The 17335-nt window shown below is 45.6% G+C and overlaps 1 protein-coding gene across 1 annotated transcript in view; it reads right to left on the bottom strand.

The window, feature by feature from the left end:
• Positions 1 to 1201: 1201 nt before the first annotated feature.
• The window catches only part of FAM3B (FAM3 metabolism regulating signaling molecule B), a 101971-nt gene continuing 85837 nt past the window's right edge, over positions 1202 to 17335 (bottom strand). The window contains exons 6-8 of the mRNA XM_077479891.1: positions 17064 to 17151; positions 12546 to 12678; positions 1202 to 3894 (exon numbers count right to left, since the gene is read on the bottom strand). Of these exons, the coding sequence (XP_077336017.1) occupies positions 3811 to 3894; positions 12546 to 12678; positions 17064 to 17151 (305 nt within the window). The 3' untranslated portion in view covers positions 1202 to 3810. The remainder of the gene's footprint in view (positions 3895 to 12545; positions 12679 to 17063; positions 17152 to 17335) is intronic.

Raw genomic sequence — 17335 nt, 5'->3', positions numbered from 1 at the left:
GAAGGATTGGCTTTCCATGATTGGTTTCAGTATAAGGAATAATGCCCCATCATTAGTTTCAGTGGGAGGAATAATGTTCCATCATTGGTATCAGTGGTGAAATAGTGCCCCATTGTTGGTATCAGTGTAAGGAATAGTGCTCTGTAATTGGTGTCGGTGGGAGGAATGGCGCCCCGTCATTGGTGTCAGTGGAAGGAATGGAGCCCCGTCATTGGTTTCAGTGGAAGGAATGGCACCCCATCATTGGTTTTAGCAGAAGGAATAGCGCCCCATGATTGGTTTCTATCATAGGTATCAGTGGCAAAATAGTGCCCCATCATTGGTATCAGTGTAAGGAATAGTGCCCCATATAAGTAGAAGCTCCAAGGGCCAGATAAAGGTAAGCAAAGGGCTGCATTCAGTCTGTAGGTCACAGTTTGGAGACCACTGGGCTAGGCAAAACAAGCAGCTACTACTTGCAGTGAAGAAGAGGACCCAGTGCAAGAGAAGGTTCTTTCCCTGGAGTTCAGCTAGACACCTGAGCACCACACATAACATAGGGGTTTAGATCAAATCTATGGATATTTATATTTTCAATTTATGGCTATAATAACTTCCGTTCTTCAGGGAAGACTTCCACAATATATCGGTATGTGTCGGAAAATAGGTCCATTGAGCGAAATGAGCATTTGTAAGGTTCAGGTACTAATGTTGGACAAGAAGACCTGGCTCAAATTCATCCCAAGGGTGTTCTATCGGGTCGAGGTCAGGACTCTGTGCAGGACACTCAATTTACTCCACATCTTTATGGAGTTGGCTTTGTCCACAGGTGCACAGTCACGTTGGAAGACAAAAGGACCTTCACCAAATTCTAGCCAGTCCTTAACTTAATTCTGGAGTTAAGCTTTAATTTATTGCCAGGACCAAGAACAGTTTTTAAAAACACAGTTAGAGTTAGAGAACAATCCTTAGACATAAACATGTGGCCAAAAGCTTGGGGTCACACCTATATGGGCTTATTGGACACCCCCCCCCCCCTTTCAAAACCATGGGCATTAATATGGAGCCTCCACTCCTCTGGGAATGCTTTCCAAGATTTTTGGTGTCTATGGGAATCTGAGCCATTCCAACCCAAAAGAACACAAGCCATGATCTGCCTGCAGTGCATAGAGACTCAATGAGGACATCACTGGGTCTAAAATAAAATACAAAATAAGAAAGGTTTTATTAAAAACATTTAATAGCATTTTGATGAGGAGGAACAAAATATAAGCAGAATAAACTTCAGCTTTAACATTCTATTTTTGTATACAGTATCTCACATAAGTGAGTACACCCCTTACACTTTTGTAAATATTTTATTCTATCTTTTCATGTGACAACACAGAAAAAAATGACACTTTGCTACAATGTAAAGTAGTGAGTGTACAGCTTGTATAACAGTGTAAATTTGCTGTCCCCTCAAAATAACTCAACAAACAGCCATTAATGTCTAAACCGCTGGCAATCAAGAAGATTGTCAAGACCCTGAAACCGAGCTGCAGCACGGTGGCCAAGACCATACCGCGGTTTAACAGGACAGGTTCCACTCAGAACAGGCCTCGCCATGGTTGACCAAAAAAGTTGAGTGTACATGCTCAGCGTCATATCCAGAGGTTGTCTTTGAGAAATAGATGTATGAGTGCTGCCAGCATTGCTGCAGAGGTTGAAGGGATGGGGGGGGGGGGAGGGTCAGCCTGTCAGTGCTCAGACCATACGCCGCACACTGCATCAAATTATCAAATGGTCTGCATGGCTATTGTCCCAGAAGGAAGCCTCTTCTAAAGATGCTGCACTAGAAAGCACGCAAACAGTTTGTTGAAGACAAGCCGATTAAGGACATGGATTACTGGAACCATGTCCTGTGGTCTGATGAGACTTATAAACTTATTTAGTTCAGATGGTGTCAAGAATGTGTGGCGGCAACCAGGTGAGGAGTACAAAGACAAGTGTTTCTTGCCTACAGTCAAGCATGGTGGTAGGAGTGTCATGGTCTGGGGCTGCATGAGTGCTGCCGGCACTGGGGAGCTACAGATCATTGAGGGAACCATGAATGCCAACATGTACTGTGTCATACTGAAGCAGAGCATGATCCCCTCCCTTCAGAGACTGGGCCGCAGGGCAGTATTCCAACATGATAACAACCCCAAACACATCTCCAAGATGACCACTGCCTTGCTAAAGAAGCTGAGGGTAAAGGTGATGGACTGGCCAAGCATGTCTCCAGACCTAAACCCTATTGAGCATCTGTAGAGCATCCTCAAACAGAAGGTGGAGGAGTGCAAGGTCTCTAACATCCACCAGCTCTGTGATGTGGTCATGGAGGAGTGGAAGAGGACTCCAGTGGCAACCTGTGAAGCTCTGGTGATCTCCATGCCCAAGAGGGTTAAGGCAGTGCTGGAAAATAATGGTGGCCACACAAAATATTGACACTTTGGGCCCAATTTGGACATTTTCACTTAGGGGTGTACTCACTTTTGTTGCCAGGGGTTTAGACATTAATGGCTGTGTGTTGTGTTATTTTGAGGGGACAGCAAATTTACACTGTTATACAAGCTCTACACTACTTTCCATTGTAGCAAAGTGTCATTTCTTCAGTTTTGTCACATATAGAAAAGATATAATAAAGTATTTACAAAATTCTAAGGGGTGTACTCACTTTTGTGAGATACTGTATATATATCTCCCAAAGTTTACCCACTTGAGCACCAGTCTAATACTCCTTCATATCCAGGCCATTTTTCAGCGCAGTGACAGTTTTGACTGATAATTACTCAAGTCTGCAATACAGTACCCAAATGAAACATTACATTTTTTTTTATTTTTTAGATAAAACAGAATTTTCTTTTGATGGTATTTAATGATGAGTTTGTTTTTTTTCTTTTTGAGTTTTGTTTTGTTTTTTTACTATATATAAAGAAGAAAAAAAGACCTCAAGTTTTGAAAAAAAAAAATATAAACCCAAACCTTTCTGTTATAAAATATATTAAATAAAAATCTCAGGACAGTACAAACACCCCCAAAATCACATTTTGTTTAAAAAAAAAAATGGACACCCCAGGGGGGGGGGGGGGGGGATCTCATTTTTTGCCACAACTGTTTGCAAATGAAGAAACATTACAGCGGTTAAAACATGGATCTTGGTAATGGTGCACTAGCTACAGCCCATCATTAATGTACAGGTAATACACAGAGGGTGGTAAAGGCGAAAGGGATTAAAGTACAGATCACATACAGTGGGAGGATGGGCTCTGATTGGCTCTGCCTGTGATCCATGCCATCCAATGACAGTACAATCACAGGCATTGCCCTCACAAGTACTAAACAGAGCGCCGTTTTTTTTTGTTTTGTTTTTTAAACAACCTGCCAGCAAGTAGTTAAAGTGATCAAATGCTTTAGATTTCCAGTGTATACAATGAACCTAACTTTGTGCAAAGGATTCTGGGTAAGGCAAACTTTTGACTAGTCATACAAGAATCTTAGTAGTTAATTTATAATAATATCTACAGTCAGTAGTAAAATACACTTTCACCAAATATACAAACATATTCTTCTGTACAAAGTTCCCAGAGTCCCGGTATAGTAAAAAAAAAAAAAATAACAGTATTTACGGCTTCATTGAGAATTTCCTGATTATTGTAATTTAATAACTTAATCACATTCTTCCACACCTTGCTCCTCGGATTTGGAAATGTGGATAAAATGTCATCCCTTTGTCTATTGTCCATTTTTGCTGTCTTCTTCTCTTTTTTCTTTTAACTCAACTTAAATATACAGTTGAAGAATTGCAGTTTAGCTTTTCTGTAAACAACCATCGATTTGAATTTCTGCCGGCCAGCCGTTGTATCTGTTCCTGGAACCGTCCGAGTGGATGATCTGCAGAAGAGAACGTAGAAAACAATTATAATATGTAGTGGAAGGAGAGTGACCATCAGCACTGTTGTCTAAGGCCGAGGTGTGAGACCAGGAGGCGAGAGCGTCGGTACCTGGACGCCAAGTACTGTTGTTATGGCAGCAGCTAGCTACCATAACCCAGGCATTTTCAGGAACGGCGTGCCTTTCTCTTTAGGACAAAAGTGGTCTCTGTGGTGGATTCACCGCTAGATCACTTTTAATCGGTAGCGAGAGAGGGGCCCCCTCCCGCCGCGCTGTGGTGGTCTCCGTCCCTAACTGGCGTCCGCTCCCCTCACTGAATGAATGCAGAGAGAGGGAAAGATGGCCCCCGCTCGGCTCCATAGCATTGGAGGGCGGATGCGACGTCAAACGTCACTTCCGCCCAATGCTCTTAAACGGGAAGTTTCCTTTTCTTAATTACATTTACTATATTATATACACACATATATATATATATATATATATTTATATTATTTTTTTATTTTTTTTATTGCATTTTTGTGTAAATATGAGAATCTGAGGTCTTTTTGACCCCAGATCTCAGATTTAAGAAGTCCTGTCATGCTTTTTTTCTATTACAAGGAATGTTTACGTGTTTCTATCTCCCGCTTTACTGTTTGGGGGTTCTAAGTAATTCTCTAGCAAAACAAAATTATTTTAACTTGTAAACAAATCTCAAAAAAGAGGCTCAGGGGTGAAATGGTTAACTCTTTTCCTGCTGCCAATGTAAGCATTAGATGGGTGGCTTTGGGGGGGGGGGGGGGTTTACACCCACTCCCGACAGTGCTCTCAGACAGAAGTGGTCCTTCCACAAATTCCGTTACTGCAGGCTCCTTTCTCCTCGCCATGTTTCCTGGGCTCCATGTGGGACTGACATGGTGAGCGCTGCCAGGTAGTGTCGGGGCTGGACTCAGCCCTTCCTTCTCTGAGCTGATCGCTCAGCTGTCAGCTAATTGCCAGCTCCTATCTCTCCACAGGTACTCAGCTGTTGATGATATCCTGCTAGTCAGTCCTGTCTACTTAAGCTGTCCATCCCAGAGGATTTCTGCCTTTGCCTTGGTCAACATCACAGAGACATCCTCCTGTGTTCCTGTTAAAGACTTGCTTGGCTGACATCCCTTCTGGCTTCAGATCCTGCCTGCTGTTTTACTACGCTCATCTCCGGCTCCCTGACGTTTGGCTTGTCTGACTATCGTTCCGGTTCCTGAACTCTGGCTATGTTTTGAATAGGTTTTTTCTATTTACATTTATTATTAAACAAGTGTAATTTAACTGTACTTCTGTCTTGGTCTGATGTCATGGATTTTGACAGGTAGAGAGGAGGGAGGATCAGCAAACATCCATTCGCTGATCTCCCCTTCCTGTTGCTGACCCATAAGTGTCAATTCCGGGTCCTGTTGTCCCTTTTTCCAGTCAATATGGCCAGGGAAGCAACTAATGCAGTGCAGAGGAGACATCAGAGGTCTAGCATTAAAGAGAACCTGTCACCAAAAATGCATTGCATAGGGAACATTTTGTCCCCTATGTGATAAAAAAAGTTTAGTAAAAAAAAAAATAAAAAAAATAAAAGAAAAGATAAATAAAGAAAACTAAGGAATTAAAGATGCATCCAAGCACCTAAAATCCCTCAGAATTAAAGTGTTACTAAACCCACAACAGTAAAATCAGTCTGTATATGCAGTAAAGCATACTTGTTAAATTTACTGTGGAACCTAAGGGGTTAATCCTCTGCATTGTGTAAAAAGGCTGTTTGATCCTGTCTTCTCCGATCCCTCCCCTTCTTCCACAGTCCCCAAACCATCTCCTGATAGGGGACAAGCTGCACATGCTCAGCTTGGTGTGTATTGCTAGAGAGTTTTTCTTTTCTTGTGAGGGTACATGTGATCAGCACAGGGCCAATCAGCACTGTCCAGACAGAGGGTCTGTGGAGAATGAAAACTCGTCCTACAAGCTTTAACCAGACACTGATAGAAGTCATAAGACTGCTATATACTGCTGTTGAGAAAAGGTATTTAGCCGTTTATATTTAGAGTCCTGGGTTTAGTAACACTTTAAAGTTACACCCAAGCACATAAAATCCCTCAGAATTAAAGTATATGTAAAACCTCACCTTGTAAAAGAACCCATTCAGTTTAAAATAGAAATGAAAGGCAAAACATTTGTGTATGATATAGAAAAAAAAAATATATAAAATCCTTTTTACCCTTTGTTTATTAAGTCATCACATAACCTCTGTTATCAACTGAATAAGGAGCCTAGAAAGCTGGAGAAGCAGCAGCACACTGATCTTCCCAGAGGATGGCTCTTCAGGGGGTAGGGAGCATGTCAGGACAAGTCTGATCATTGGGAGGAGAGCCTATAAATTGCCAGCACAGCCAGAAAACTGACCACCATGTGATCTTCTGCCTAGTGTAGTCAGTTTTTAACTGAAAGCAGAGGGACTGGCAAGAACACCAGGGATTTCACACAAAAGGAAGCAATACAAAGAGAACAGGACTAGTGATGGCCGAACGGTTCGCCCGGCGGTCGTTTCGCGGCGAATTTCCGACTTTCGCCGTCCGCGGGTTCGAACGCCTTTTTCCGTCGTTCGCCCCGGCGGACTTACGTGTTTAATGTATACAAGAACTTTAACCTTTCGTGACACGTTTATCATGTGTTACAGGACAACCAATTGAGACATGACAGCTCATGGACACTTGGACATTCCCCCTAACCTATAAATACACCCGATCCGGTGGCCATTTTACATTCTTTCTTCTGTCACTGTAGGGAAAGGATCCTGTGTGGAGTAGGGACAGAGAAAACGCTAGCTATTTGGTACACAAAAGTTCTTTTCAGGACTGGTATAGGTGTTAGGTCAGAGTTTCTTTTGTCAGTTTAGATAAAGGGACAGAGCGCTGTATGCTGCTATTTTAGGGACAGCTCAGCCAGATTAGTCTTTCTTCATCATCATCATCATCATCATCATTAGCTGTTACTATCAGGTCCACAAAAGAGCTGTTCCAGCTAATCGTTCCAGCCTACTCTTTTTTGCCAATTTGTATAGGGACAGGCAGGAAGCAGTGTGTCAGGCAGTGAGGATAATTTTAAAGACTTGCTGTTACTATTAGTTCCACAAAGGTTCTTTTCAGGACTGGTATCAGTGGTACGGTAATAGGCTTGTACACGTATAATATTCTTTCTTCCAAATATAGAAAGAATATTATACTTGACTGCTGCCCTTCTGCTGCAGTCTGCTAATCATTCACAACTCACTTGTTCCACAAAGCTCTTTATCAGGACTGGTAACTTGGTCTGTCTAGGGTGCTACGGTACATAGGCTTGGGTGCGGTACAGTCTGCTGTTCTGTAAGGACCGCTATCGGTCCACAATAGATAGGGTTGCCGTGCACTACTGCTGACCGCTGCCCTATACTGCAGCAGTCCTTCAGCGGTATAGGGACTGACGCACAGTCTGCTAAACACTAATACACAACCTGCTTGGTCCACAAAAGTTCTTATAAGGACTGGTAACTTGGTATAGGGTGCTACGGTACATAGGCCTGAGTGCGTTACAGTCTGCTGTTCTGTAAGGACCGCTATCGGTCCACAATACATAGGGTTGCCGTGCACTACTGCTGACCGCTGCCCTATACTGCAGCAGTCCTTCATTGGTATAGGGACTGACGTACAGTCTGCTAATCACTAACACACAACCTGCTTGGTCCACAAAAGTTCTTATAAGGACTGGTAACTTGGTATAGGGTGCTACGGTACATAGGCCTGAGTGCAGTACAGTCTGCTGTTCTGTAAGGACCGCTATCGGTCCACAATACATAGGGTTGCCGTGCACTACTGCTGACCGCTGCCCTATACTGCAGCAGTCCTTCAGCGGTATAGGGACTGACGCACAGTCTGCTAAACACTAATACACAACCTGCTTGGTCCACAAAAGTTCTTATAAGGACTGGTAACTTGGTATAGGGTGCTACGGTACATAGGCCTGAGTGCAGTACAGTCTGCTGTTCTGTAAGGACCGCTATCGGTCCACAATACATAGGGTTGCCGTGCACTACTGCTGACCGCTGCCCTATACTGCAGCAGTCCTTCATTGGTATAGGGACTGACGTACAGTCTGCTAATCACTAACACACAACCTGCTTGGTCCACAAAAGTTCTTATAAGGACTGGTAACTTGGTATAGGGTGCTACGGTACATAGGCCTGAGTGCGTTACAGTCTGCTGTTCTGTAAGGACCGCTATCGGTCCACAATACATAGGGTTGCCGTGCACTACTGCTGACCGCTGCCCTATACTGCAGCAGTCCTTCATTGGTATAGGGACTGACGTACAGTCTGCTAATCACTAACACACAACCTGCTTGGTCCACAAAAGTTCTTATAAGGACTGGTAACTTGGTATAGGGTGCTACGGTACATAGGCCTGAGTGCGTTACAGTCTGCTGTTCTGTAAGGACCGCTATCGGTCCACAATACATAGGGTTGCCGTGCACTACTGCTGACCGCTGCCCTATACTGCAGCAGTCCTTCAGCGGTATAGGGACTGACGCACAGTCTGCTAAACACTAACACACAACCTGCTTGGTCCACAAAAGTTCTTATAAGGACTGGTAACTTGGTATAGGGTGCTACGGTACATAGGCCTGAGTGCAGTACAGTCTGCTGTTCTGTAAGGACCGCTATCGGTCCACAATACATAGGGTTGCCGTGCACTACTGCTGACCGCTGCCCTATACTGCAGCAGTCCTTCATTGGTATAGGGACTGACGTACAGTCTGCTAATCACTAACACACAACCTGCTTGGTCCACAAAAGTTCTTATAAGGACTGGTAACTTGGTATAGGGTGCTACGGTACATAGGCCTGAGTGCAGTACAGTCTGCTGTTCTGTAAGGACCGCTATCGGTCCACAATACATAGGGTTGCCGTGCACTACTGCTGACCGCTGCCCTATACTGCAGCAGTCCTTCATTGGTATAGGGACTGACGTACAGTCTGCTAATCACTAACACACAACCTGCTTGGTCCACAAAAGTTCTTATAAGGACTGGTAACTTGGTATAGGGTGCTACGGTACATAGGCCTGAGTGCGTTACAGTCTGCTGTTCTGTAAGGACCGCTATCGGTCCACAATACATAGGGTTGCCGTGCACTACTGCTGACCGCTGCCCTATACTGCAGCAGTCCTTCATTGGTATAGGGACTGACGTACAGTCTGCTAATCACTAACACACAACCTGCTTGGTCCACAAAAGTTCTTATAAGGACTGGTAACTTGGTATAGGGTGCTACGGTACATAGGCCTGAGTGCGTTACAGTCTGCTGTTCTGTAAGGACCGCTATCGGTCCACAATACATAGGGTTGCCGTGCACTACTGCTGACCGCTGCCCTATACTGCAGCAGTCCTTCAGCGGTATAGGGACTGACGCACAGTCTGCTAAACACTAACACACAACCTGCTTGGTCCACAAAAGTTCTTATAAGGACTGGTAACTTGGTATAGGGTGCTACGGTACATAGGCCTGAGTGCAGTACAGTCTGCTGTTCTGTAAGGACCGCTATCGGTCCACAATACATAGGGTTGCCGTGCACTACTGCTGACCGCTGCCCTATACTGCAGCAGTCCTTCATTGGTATAGGGACTGACGTACAGTCTGCTAATCACTAACACACAACCTGCTTGGTCCACAAAAGTTCTTATAAGGACTGGTAACTTGGTATAGGGTGCTACGGTACATAGGCCTGAGTGCGTTACAGTCTGCTGTTCTGTAAGGACCGCTATCGGTCCACAATACATAGGGTTGACGTGCACTACTGCTGACCGCTGCCCTATACTGCAGCAGTCCTTCAGCGGTATAGGGACTAAGAGTTTTGTCACAGGGTGATTTAAAAAATGACAGGCAGAGGAAGAGGCAGGCCCTTCCGCAGGGGTGGTAGGGGTAGGGCAGGAGCAACAGCCTTGAGCCAAAGTGGGAAGTTGCAGAAGGTGCGTTCAATTACTTTAAAGGACGCACCAGACTTGGTTGAGTGGCTCACTCAGCCTTATTCTTCTGCACCCTCCTCATCCTCTCGATCTGCACCCTCTTCTTCACTCTCTGCTATGTGCACCCCCAAAGACACTACCACCAACAACACCACCACCACCACATACCTTCCGCTTGAGTGCAAATGGGGGCCTTCATGCTCCAGTGTTTTAATAGGGACCCCCGTATAAAAAGCATGAGGGTCAAGGACCAGTACTGGGTGGCAACGTACTTAGATCCCCGGTACAAACACAAAATGGCGGAAATGTTACCGCCGTCGCAGAGGGCTGTCAGAATGCAGCACTTCCAGGCCTTGCTTCGAGAAATGCTGCATTCTGCTTTTGCGTGCGCTGGCAGAGGAGCAATTCCCACTCCCAGAGAAGGATTTGCGGGTACCAATCCAACAGCGCCTGCAAGAAGAGGCCGGTTTGAAGATGTGTTGGTGACTTCGGATATGAGGTCATTCTTTCAGCCGACCCATCGACAGGTGTCATCCGGATCCAGCATCAGGGAACGCCTAGACCGTCAGGTGTCCGACTACATTGGGTTAACGGCCGATGTGGACGCTCTGAGGAGTGATGAACCCCTAGACTACTGGGTGGGCAGGCTTGACCTCTGGCCAGAGCTTGCCCAATTTGCAATCGAACTGTTGGCTTGCCCCTCATCCAGTGTCCTGTCCGAAAGGACGTTCAGCGCAGCAGGGGGGATTGTGACCGATAAGCGTACTCGCCTAGCTCACGACAGTGTTAACTACCTCACATTTCTAAAAATGAATGAGGCATGGATCTCGGAGGAATTCAACACATGTGATCAGTAGACCATGTATATGTCTATAAACAATTTTTGGAATCAAGCACACAGACCTTCTTAATTCATTTGGCTCACTTCCCTGACCCAAAAAAGCACACCGTACTATATGCCCCTACCCTCCTCTTTGAAGAGGTTGAGCGGTGTCATATTTCTACTGGGGCTGCTTATTATGAGGGGTTCCCACCATCCCTGTGCTGTGCTGACTTCCTCCTGGGTGTTCTTATTATGAGGGGCTCCCACCATCCCTGTGCTGTGCTGACTTCCTCCTGGGGGTTCTTATTATGAGGGGCTCCCACCATCCCTGTGCTGTGCTGACTTCCTCCTGGGGGTTCTTATTATGAGGGGATCACACCATCCCTGTGCTGTGCTGACTTCCTCCTGGGGCTGCTTACGGTGCTGCTGTCAGCGCTGTATGTCACGGAGCTGCTGTCAGCGCTGTATGTCACGGAGCTGCTGTCAGCGCTGTATGTCACGGAGCTGCTGTCAGCGCTGTATGTCACGGAGCTGCTGTCAGCGCTGTATGTCACGGAGCTGCTGTCAGCGCTGTATGTCACGGAGCTGCTGTCAGCGCTGTATGTCACGGAGCTGCTGTCAGCGCTGTATGTCACGGAGCTGCTGTCAGCGCTGTATGTCACGGAGCTGCTGTCAGCGCTGTATGTCACGGTGCTGCTGTCAGCGCTGTATGTCACGGAGCTGCTGTCAGCGCTGTATGTCACGGAGCTGCTGTCAGTGCTGTATGTCACGGAGCTGCTGTCAGCGCTGTATGTCACGGAGCTGCTGTCAGCGCTGTATGTCACGGAGCTGCTGTCAGCGCTGTATGTCACGGTGCTGCTGTCAGCGCTGTATGTCACGGAGCTGCTGTCAGCGCTGTATGTCACGGAGCTGCTGTCAGTGCTGTATGTCACGGAGCTGCTGTCAGCGCTGTATGTCACGGAGCTGCTGTCAGCGCTGTATGTCACGGAGCTGCTGTCAGCGCTGTATGTCACGGTGCTGCTGTCAGCGCTGTATGTCACGGAGCTGCTGTCAGCGCTGTATGTCACGGAGCTGCTGTCAGCGCTGTATGTCACGGAGCTGCTGTCAGCGCTGTATGTCACGGAGCTGCTGTCAGCGCTGTATGTCACGGAGCTGCTGTCAGCGCTGTATGTCACGGTGCTGATGTCAGTGCTCTGTATTACGGTGCTGCTGTCAGTGCTCTGTATCTCCTGCACCCTCTTGTTTGCCTACCCTGGTCCCTGACCTTCCCTCTCCTCCATTGCCTTCATTAGCTCCATAGTCCTGAATTGTCAGAACAATTTCCCAAATAAAAAAAAAATGCTTGTAGTTATCGATCCCAAATTCACCTCATACATGTATTATGCTATTGTCCAGGTGGTGGGACTACGTGCTACCCCCTAATAATTACCCCGTGGCCGCAAATTCGACCTAAAGGTTTGCGAAATTCGCCTCCCATTGAAGTCAATGGAGCCCGCGGCGAACGGTCGTTTTCGCGAACGTTTGTGTCCGTTCGCGTTTCGCGTTCGCGAAACGTCCCGTCGGAAGTTCGTCCATCACTAAACAGGACACATTCTCAAGTACATGGTACAGCAGCCACATATCAGCAATATGAAGTTTTGGGTTGACTCATTCCTTAAGGCATAAATGCTGCAGGTATGTGCATATATCTACAGATGGGTACACCTTAAAATAAAAATGAACATCTACAGTATAAAGTAATTTTAAAAGCCAATCTTGGAAATATTTTTGACACATTAATTTAAAAAAAATTCTAGCAAATTAAGATAAAGCATAGCCTGCTGGGTACCTTTTCTTTTTCAGCTTCCACAGGAAGGCTGCCACCTTTAATAGCCAAGAAAACAAATCCGGATCGGAATTTTAAGTTACGGATTTCTTTACTGCCGAGGTCTTCAAATGCTTTCTTCGCAGCATCGTTTAACCTGTGAGGACAGATGCGTGTTAGGGAAAGGAATACTATATACTGTGTGTATATATATATATATATATTTTTTTTTTAATTATTATTATACAGGTTTTATATAGCGCCAACAGTTTGCGCAGCGCTTTACAACATGAGGGCAGACATTACAATTTGGTACAAGAGGAATCAGAGGGCCCTGCTCGTTAGAGCTTACAATCTAAAAAAAAAAAAATGAATGAATGAATGAATGAATGAATGAATGAATGTATGTATATATATATATATATATATATATATATATATATATATATATATATATATATAAATTATACACACACGCATACATACATACATACATGCTGCTTGAGGATATACAATTTAAGTTGTTTTTGGATAGATGGAGGTCAGACTAAAATGGTGGTCATTGCAATACTTTTTTTTCACACCGTGCTTGCACAGCGGTCTTACAAGCGCACTCGAATAAAAAAAATAAGACAACCGTAAAATTAGCCCATTTTTTTTATATTGTGAAAGATAATGTTACGCCGAGTAAATTGATACCCAACATGGCACGCTTTAAAATTGCGCCCACTCGTGGAATGGCGTCAAACTTTTACCCTCAAAAATCTCCATAAGCAACATTTAAAAAATTCTACAGGTTGCATGTTTTGCGTTACAGAGGAGGTCTAGGGCTAAAATGATTGCTCTCGCTCTATCGATCACGGCGATACCTCACATGTGTGGTTTGACTACCATTTCCATATGCGGGTGCTACTCATGTATGCGTTCGCTTCTGCGCGCGAGCTCCTCGGGACAGGGTGTTTTAAAAAAAATTATTATTTTTTTTTCTTATTTATTTTACTTGATTTTATTTATTTTTACACTTAAAAAAAAAAAAATGGATCACTTTTATTTCTATTACAAGGAATGTAAACATCCCTTGTAATAGAGAAAAATCATGACAGGTCCTCTTAAATATGAGATCTGGGGTCAAAAAGTCCTCAGATCTCATATTTGGACGTAAATGCAATAAAAAAATGTAAGTAAATTGTCATATGAAAAAATGACATTGAAAAAAATGACATTGAAAAAATGTGCCTTTAAGAGGTATGGGCGGAAATGATGTTTTGACGTTGCTTCCGCCCAGGTATGGTATAGAGACGGGTGGGGGCTATCTTAGCCTCACTCGTCTCCATACCACAGACAAAACAGGTTCCGATTGCCTCCGCCGTTACCGACGGCTTCCGGTAAACGGTGGTGGGAGCGGGAGAGCAGCGGGAGGGGGGTCACACCTCTCCCGCCACCGATAACGATGATCTCGCGGCTAACCCACCCCAGAGGCCACCATTATTGTACACACGATCGGCGCCTGAAGAGATGGATATCTCGGTTGTGGCAGCAGCTGATGCAGTTACTGAGATATCCCTCTTCAAAAAATGGACGTACATCGTCATGCACTGGTCGTAAAGTGGTTCAACCTGCATCCGGATGACACTTAGGCCGCGTACACACGCGCGGACTGTTGGCCCAACCTTGTCCGCTGAACAGTGTTTGGGCGGACAGTCCGCTCGTGTGTGGGGCTTCAGCGGACAGTTTCAGCGGACAGTTGGACGAACAAGGTCTTACGGAAATTCCGAAAAACTGTCCGCTGAAACAAGGTTTCAGCGGACTGTTCGCTCGTGTGTAGGCTTGTTCGGCCAACTAAGTCTCGCGCATGCTCAGAAAGGATTTTCACGCCGAAAGCTATAATGCAGTGTATAGGACGTCGTATTTTTCGTCCCGTCGTACGTGCCGTTCACGTCATCGCGCACGGTTTCAGCAAACTGTTCGTCCGTCGTGTGTGGCCATGTCCGTCCATGCTAAGTTTGAGCGGACTGTTCGCTCAAACTGTTGGACGGACAAAGTTGGGCCAACAGTCCGCGCGTGTGTACGCGGCCTTACAAGAGGGGTGACACCATCAATTACAGGGGCGTAGATAATGAGGGCATCAAGGGGGTTCAACTCCTCCCCGTGTAACCATCCACAGTGTGGCAATCTGTTTCCTCCATGTACTTATATGCAGTGCAGTGAGAGAGCACACTTGCCACTTTGCCAGCTTTCCCTGAATCCGAGCTGTGGTGACAGGAGCAGTCTGCCAACATCCCTTGTGCTCAGAACATGCAGCAAGATGCCGGGCACTGGAAAGCTCCCTGCATTCCAGCACCCGGCAATGAAAGGAACACTGTACCGTGAGAGGAGATATCTCTGCCAACAGTGCAAGCAAAGACCTCTGATCAGGTAAGTGATCAACAATTGGGCAGTTGGGGTTGGTGGGTTAAAAAGCCACTGCCTTGACCAGCAATGCAGGATGGGGATTGAGGTTTACCTTCACTGAGGGACTACTATTGCCATGTTGGCACCATGTTTTACTGCACCATGTGACACCAACCCTAGTGAAGTCACTGCCAAGACCCACCCAGCAGCCAGAATATGGGTGGTGCAGTAAACTATTCAAGTGATGGAAGGACCCAGTGGGGGGATTCAAGCCCCCAACACTTATTGAACACAACACATCAGTTTTATGTACACAAATCCTTTACAGTCATCCAATACTTAAACATTAACATTCAACATGACAAAACTATGTCAACACTCTGGCTGGTATGAGTTACAAATGAGATGAACTGCTTATATTTCCTGGAGAAAGTGCTGCTCCAGGTTCCCTTTAGTATTGGCCACATACACTATATTGCCAAAAGCATTGGGACGCCTCCCTTTACACACACACATAAATTTTAATGGCATCCCAGTCTTAGTCTGAAGGGTTCAATATTGAGTTGGTCCACCCTTTGTAGCTATAACAACTTCAATTCTTCTGGGAAGGCTGTCCACAAGTGTGTTTATGGGAATGTTTGATCATTCTTCCAGAAGCCCATTTGTGAGGTCAGGCACTGATGTTGGACAAGAAGGCCTGGCTCGCAGTCTCTGCCCTAATTCATCCCAAAGGTGTTCTATGGGGTTGAGGTCAGGACTCTGTGCAGGCCAGCCAAGTTCCTCCACCCCAAACTCGCTCATCCATGTCTTTATGGACCTTGTTTTGTGCACTGGTGCGCAGTCATGTTGGAACAGGAAGGGACCATCCCCAAACTGTTCCCACAAAGTTGGAAGCATAAAATTGTCCAAAATGTCTTGGTATGCTGACGCCTTAAAGCGGAATTCCAACCAAAAATGGAACTTCCACTTTTGGGAGTCCTCCCCCCCTCCGGTGTCCCATTTGGCACCTTTCAGGGGGGAGGGGAGAGCAGTTACCTGTATAATCCAGGTATTAGCTCACACAAGTCCCAGAAGACAGGATCACGCATGCGCAGTAGAGAACCAGGCTGTGAAGGCACAAGGCTTCACTTCCTGATTCCCTTACCGAAGATGGCGGTGCCTCCACCTGAGAGCCGAGGGATAGTTCGGCTTCGGGTGCCGACATTGCGGGCGCCCTGGACAGGTAAGTGTCCATATTTTAAAAGTCAGCAGCTGCAGTATTTGTAGCTGTTGACTTTAAAAAAAAAAGAAATTCGGCAGGACCTCCAGTTTAAGAGTTCCCTTTACTGGAACTAAGGGGCCAAGCTCAACCCCTGAAAAAAAAACCCACACCATAATCCCCCCTCCACCAAATGATTTGGACCAGTGTCAAAAGCAAGGTCCATAAACACATGGATGAGCGAGTTTGGGGTGGAGGAACTTGATTGGCCTGCAGAGAGTCCTGACCTGAACCCGACAGAACACCTTTGGGATGAATTACAGTGGAGTCTCATCCAACATCAGTGCCTGACCTCACAAATGCACTTCTGGAAGAATGGTCAAACATTCCCACAGACACACTCCTAAACCTTGTGGACGGCCTTCCCAGAGGAGTTGAAGCTGTTAAAGCTGCAAAGGGTGGGCCAACTCAATATTGAACCCTACGGACTAAGACTTGGATGCCAATAAAGTTCACGTGCGTTTAAAGGCAGGTGTCCCAATACTTTTGGTAATAGAGTATATCTGAAAGCCTAGACCAGTGATGGCGAACCTTGGCACCCCAGATGTTTTGGAACTACATTTCCCATGATGCTCAACTACACTGCAGAGTGCATGAGCATCATGGGAAATGTAGTTCCAAAACATCTGGGGTGCCAAGGTTCGCCATCACTGGCCTAGACCCTTCTACTGAAGGAGTTACTCAGATGTCAGACTGGTTTACTCTCCCCCTTGGCAAGTACCAAATGTCCAAGCCCCTACACCCGAATACATGTGGTCAACAGTTTATTATTAAGATCATTGTGAATAGACGACTTCATCCCACACTGTTAGAACGCACAAGTGAGATCCAGTGTGGGGCCCATCCAGATGTGTACTGTATTAGTATTTTAGAAACATAGAACTTATTCTTACTTGGTATTTACGTCATCATAGCTGGCCACCATGATAATGGACTTATCAGGGATCTTATTTATAAACTCGACCATCGGTCCGGAGAAATCTGTCAAATAAGCACAACATAAAGACATGATTTATTGTACAATCTAAGTCTTCTGTGAGTATCCACTGTCGATTTGTTTCTGAAGGGGATTCTTCTGGCTTTTATCCTTATCCTGGCTTCACTTATATAATATATACAGTGCATCCTGAAAGTATTCACAGCGCTTCACTTTTTCCACATTTTG

Source organism: Lithobates pipiens, unplaced genomic scaffold, assembly GCF_037356315.1.
Source record: "Lithobates pipiens isolate NorthernLeopardFrog02 unplaced genomic scaffold, aLitPip1_a1.2 Scaffold_16, whole genome shotgun sequence".
In the NCBI taxonomy this organism is placed as follows: Eukaryota; Metazoa; Chordata; class Amphibia; order Anura; family Ranidae; genus Lithobates; species Lithobates pipiens.
The sequence above is the reverse complement of the archived record's forward strand: the minus strand, read 5'-3'. Positions and strand labels throughout refer to the sequence as shown.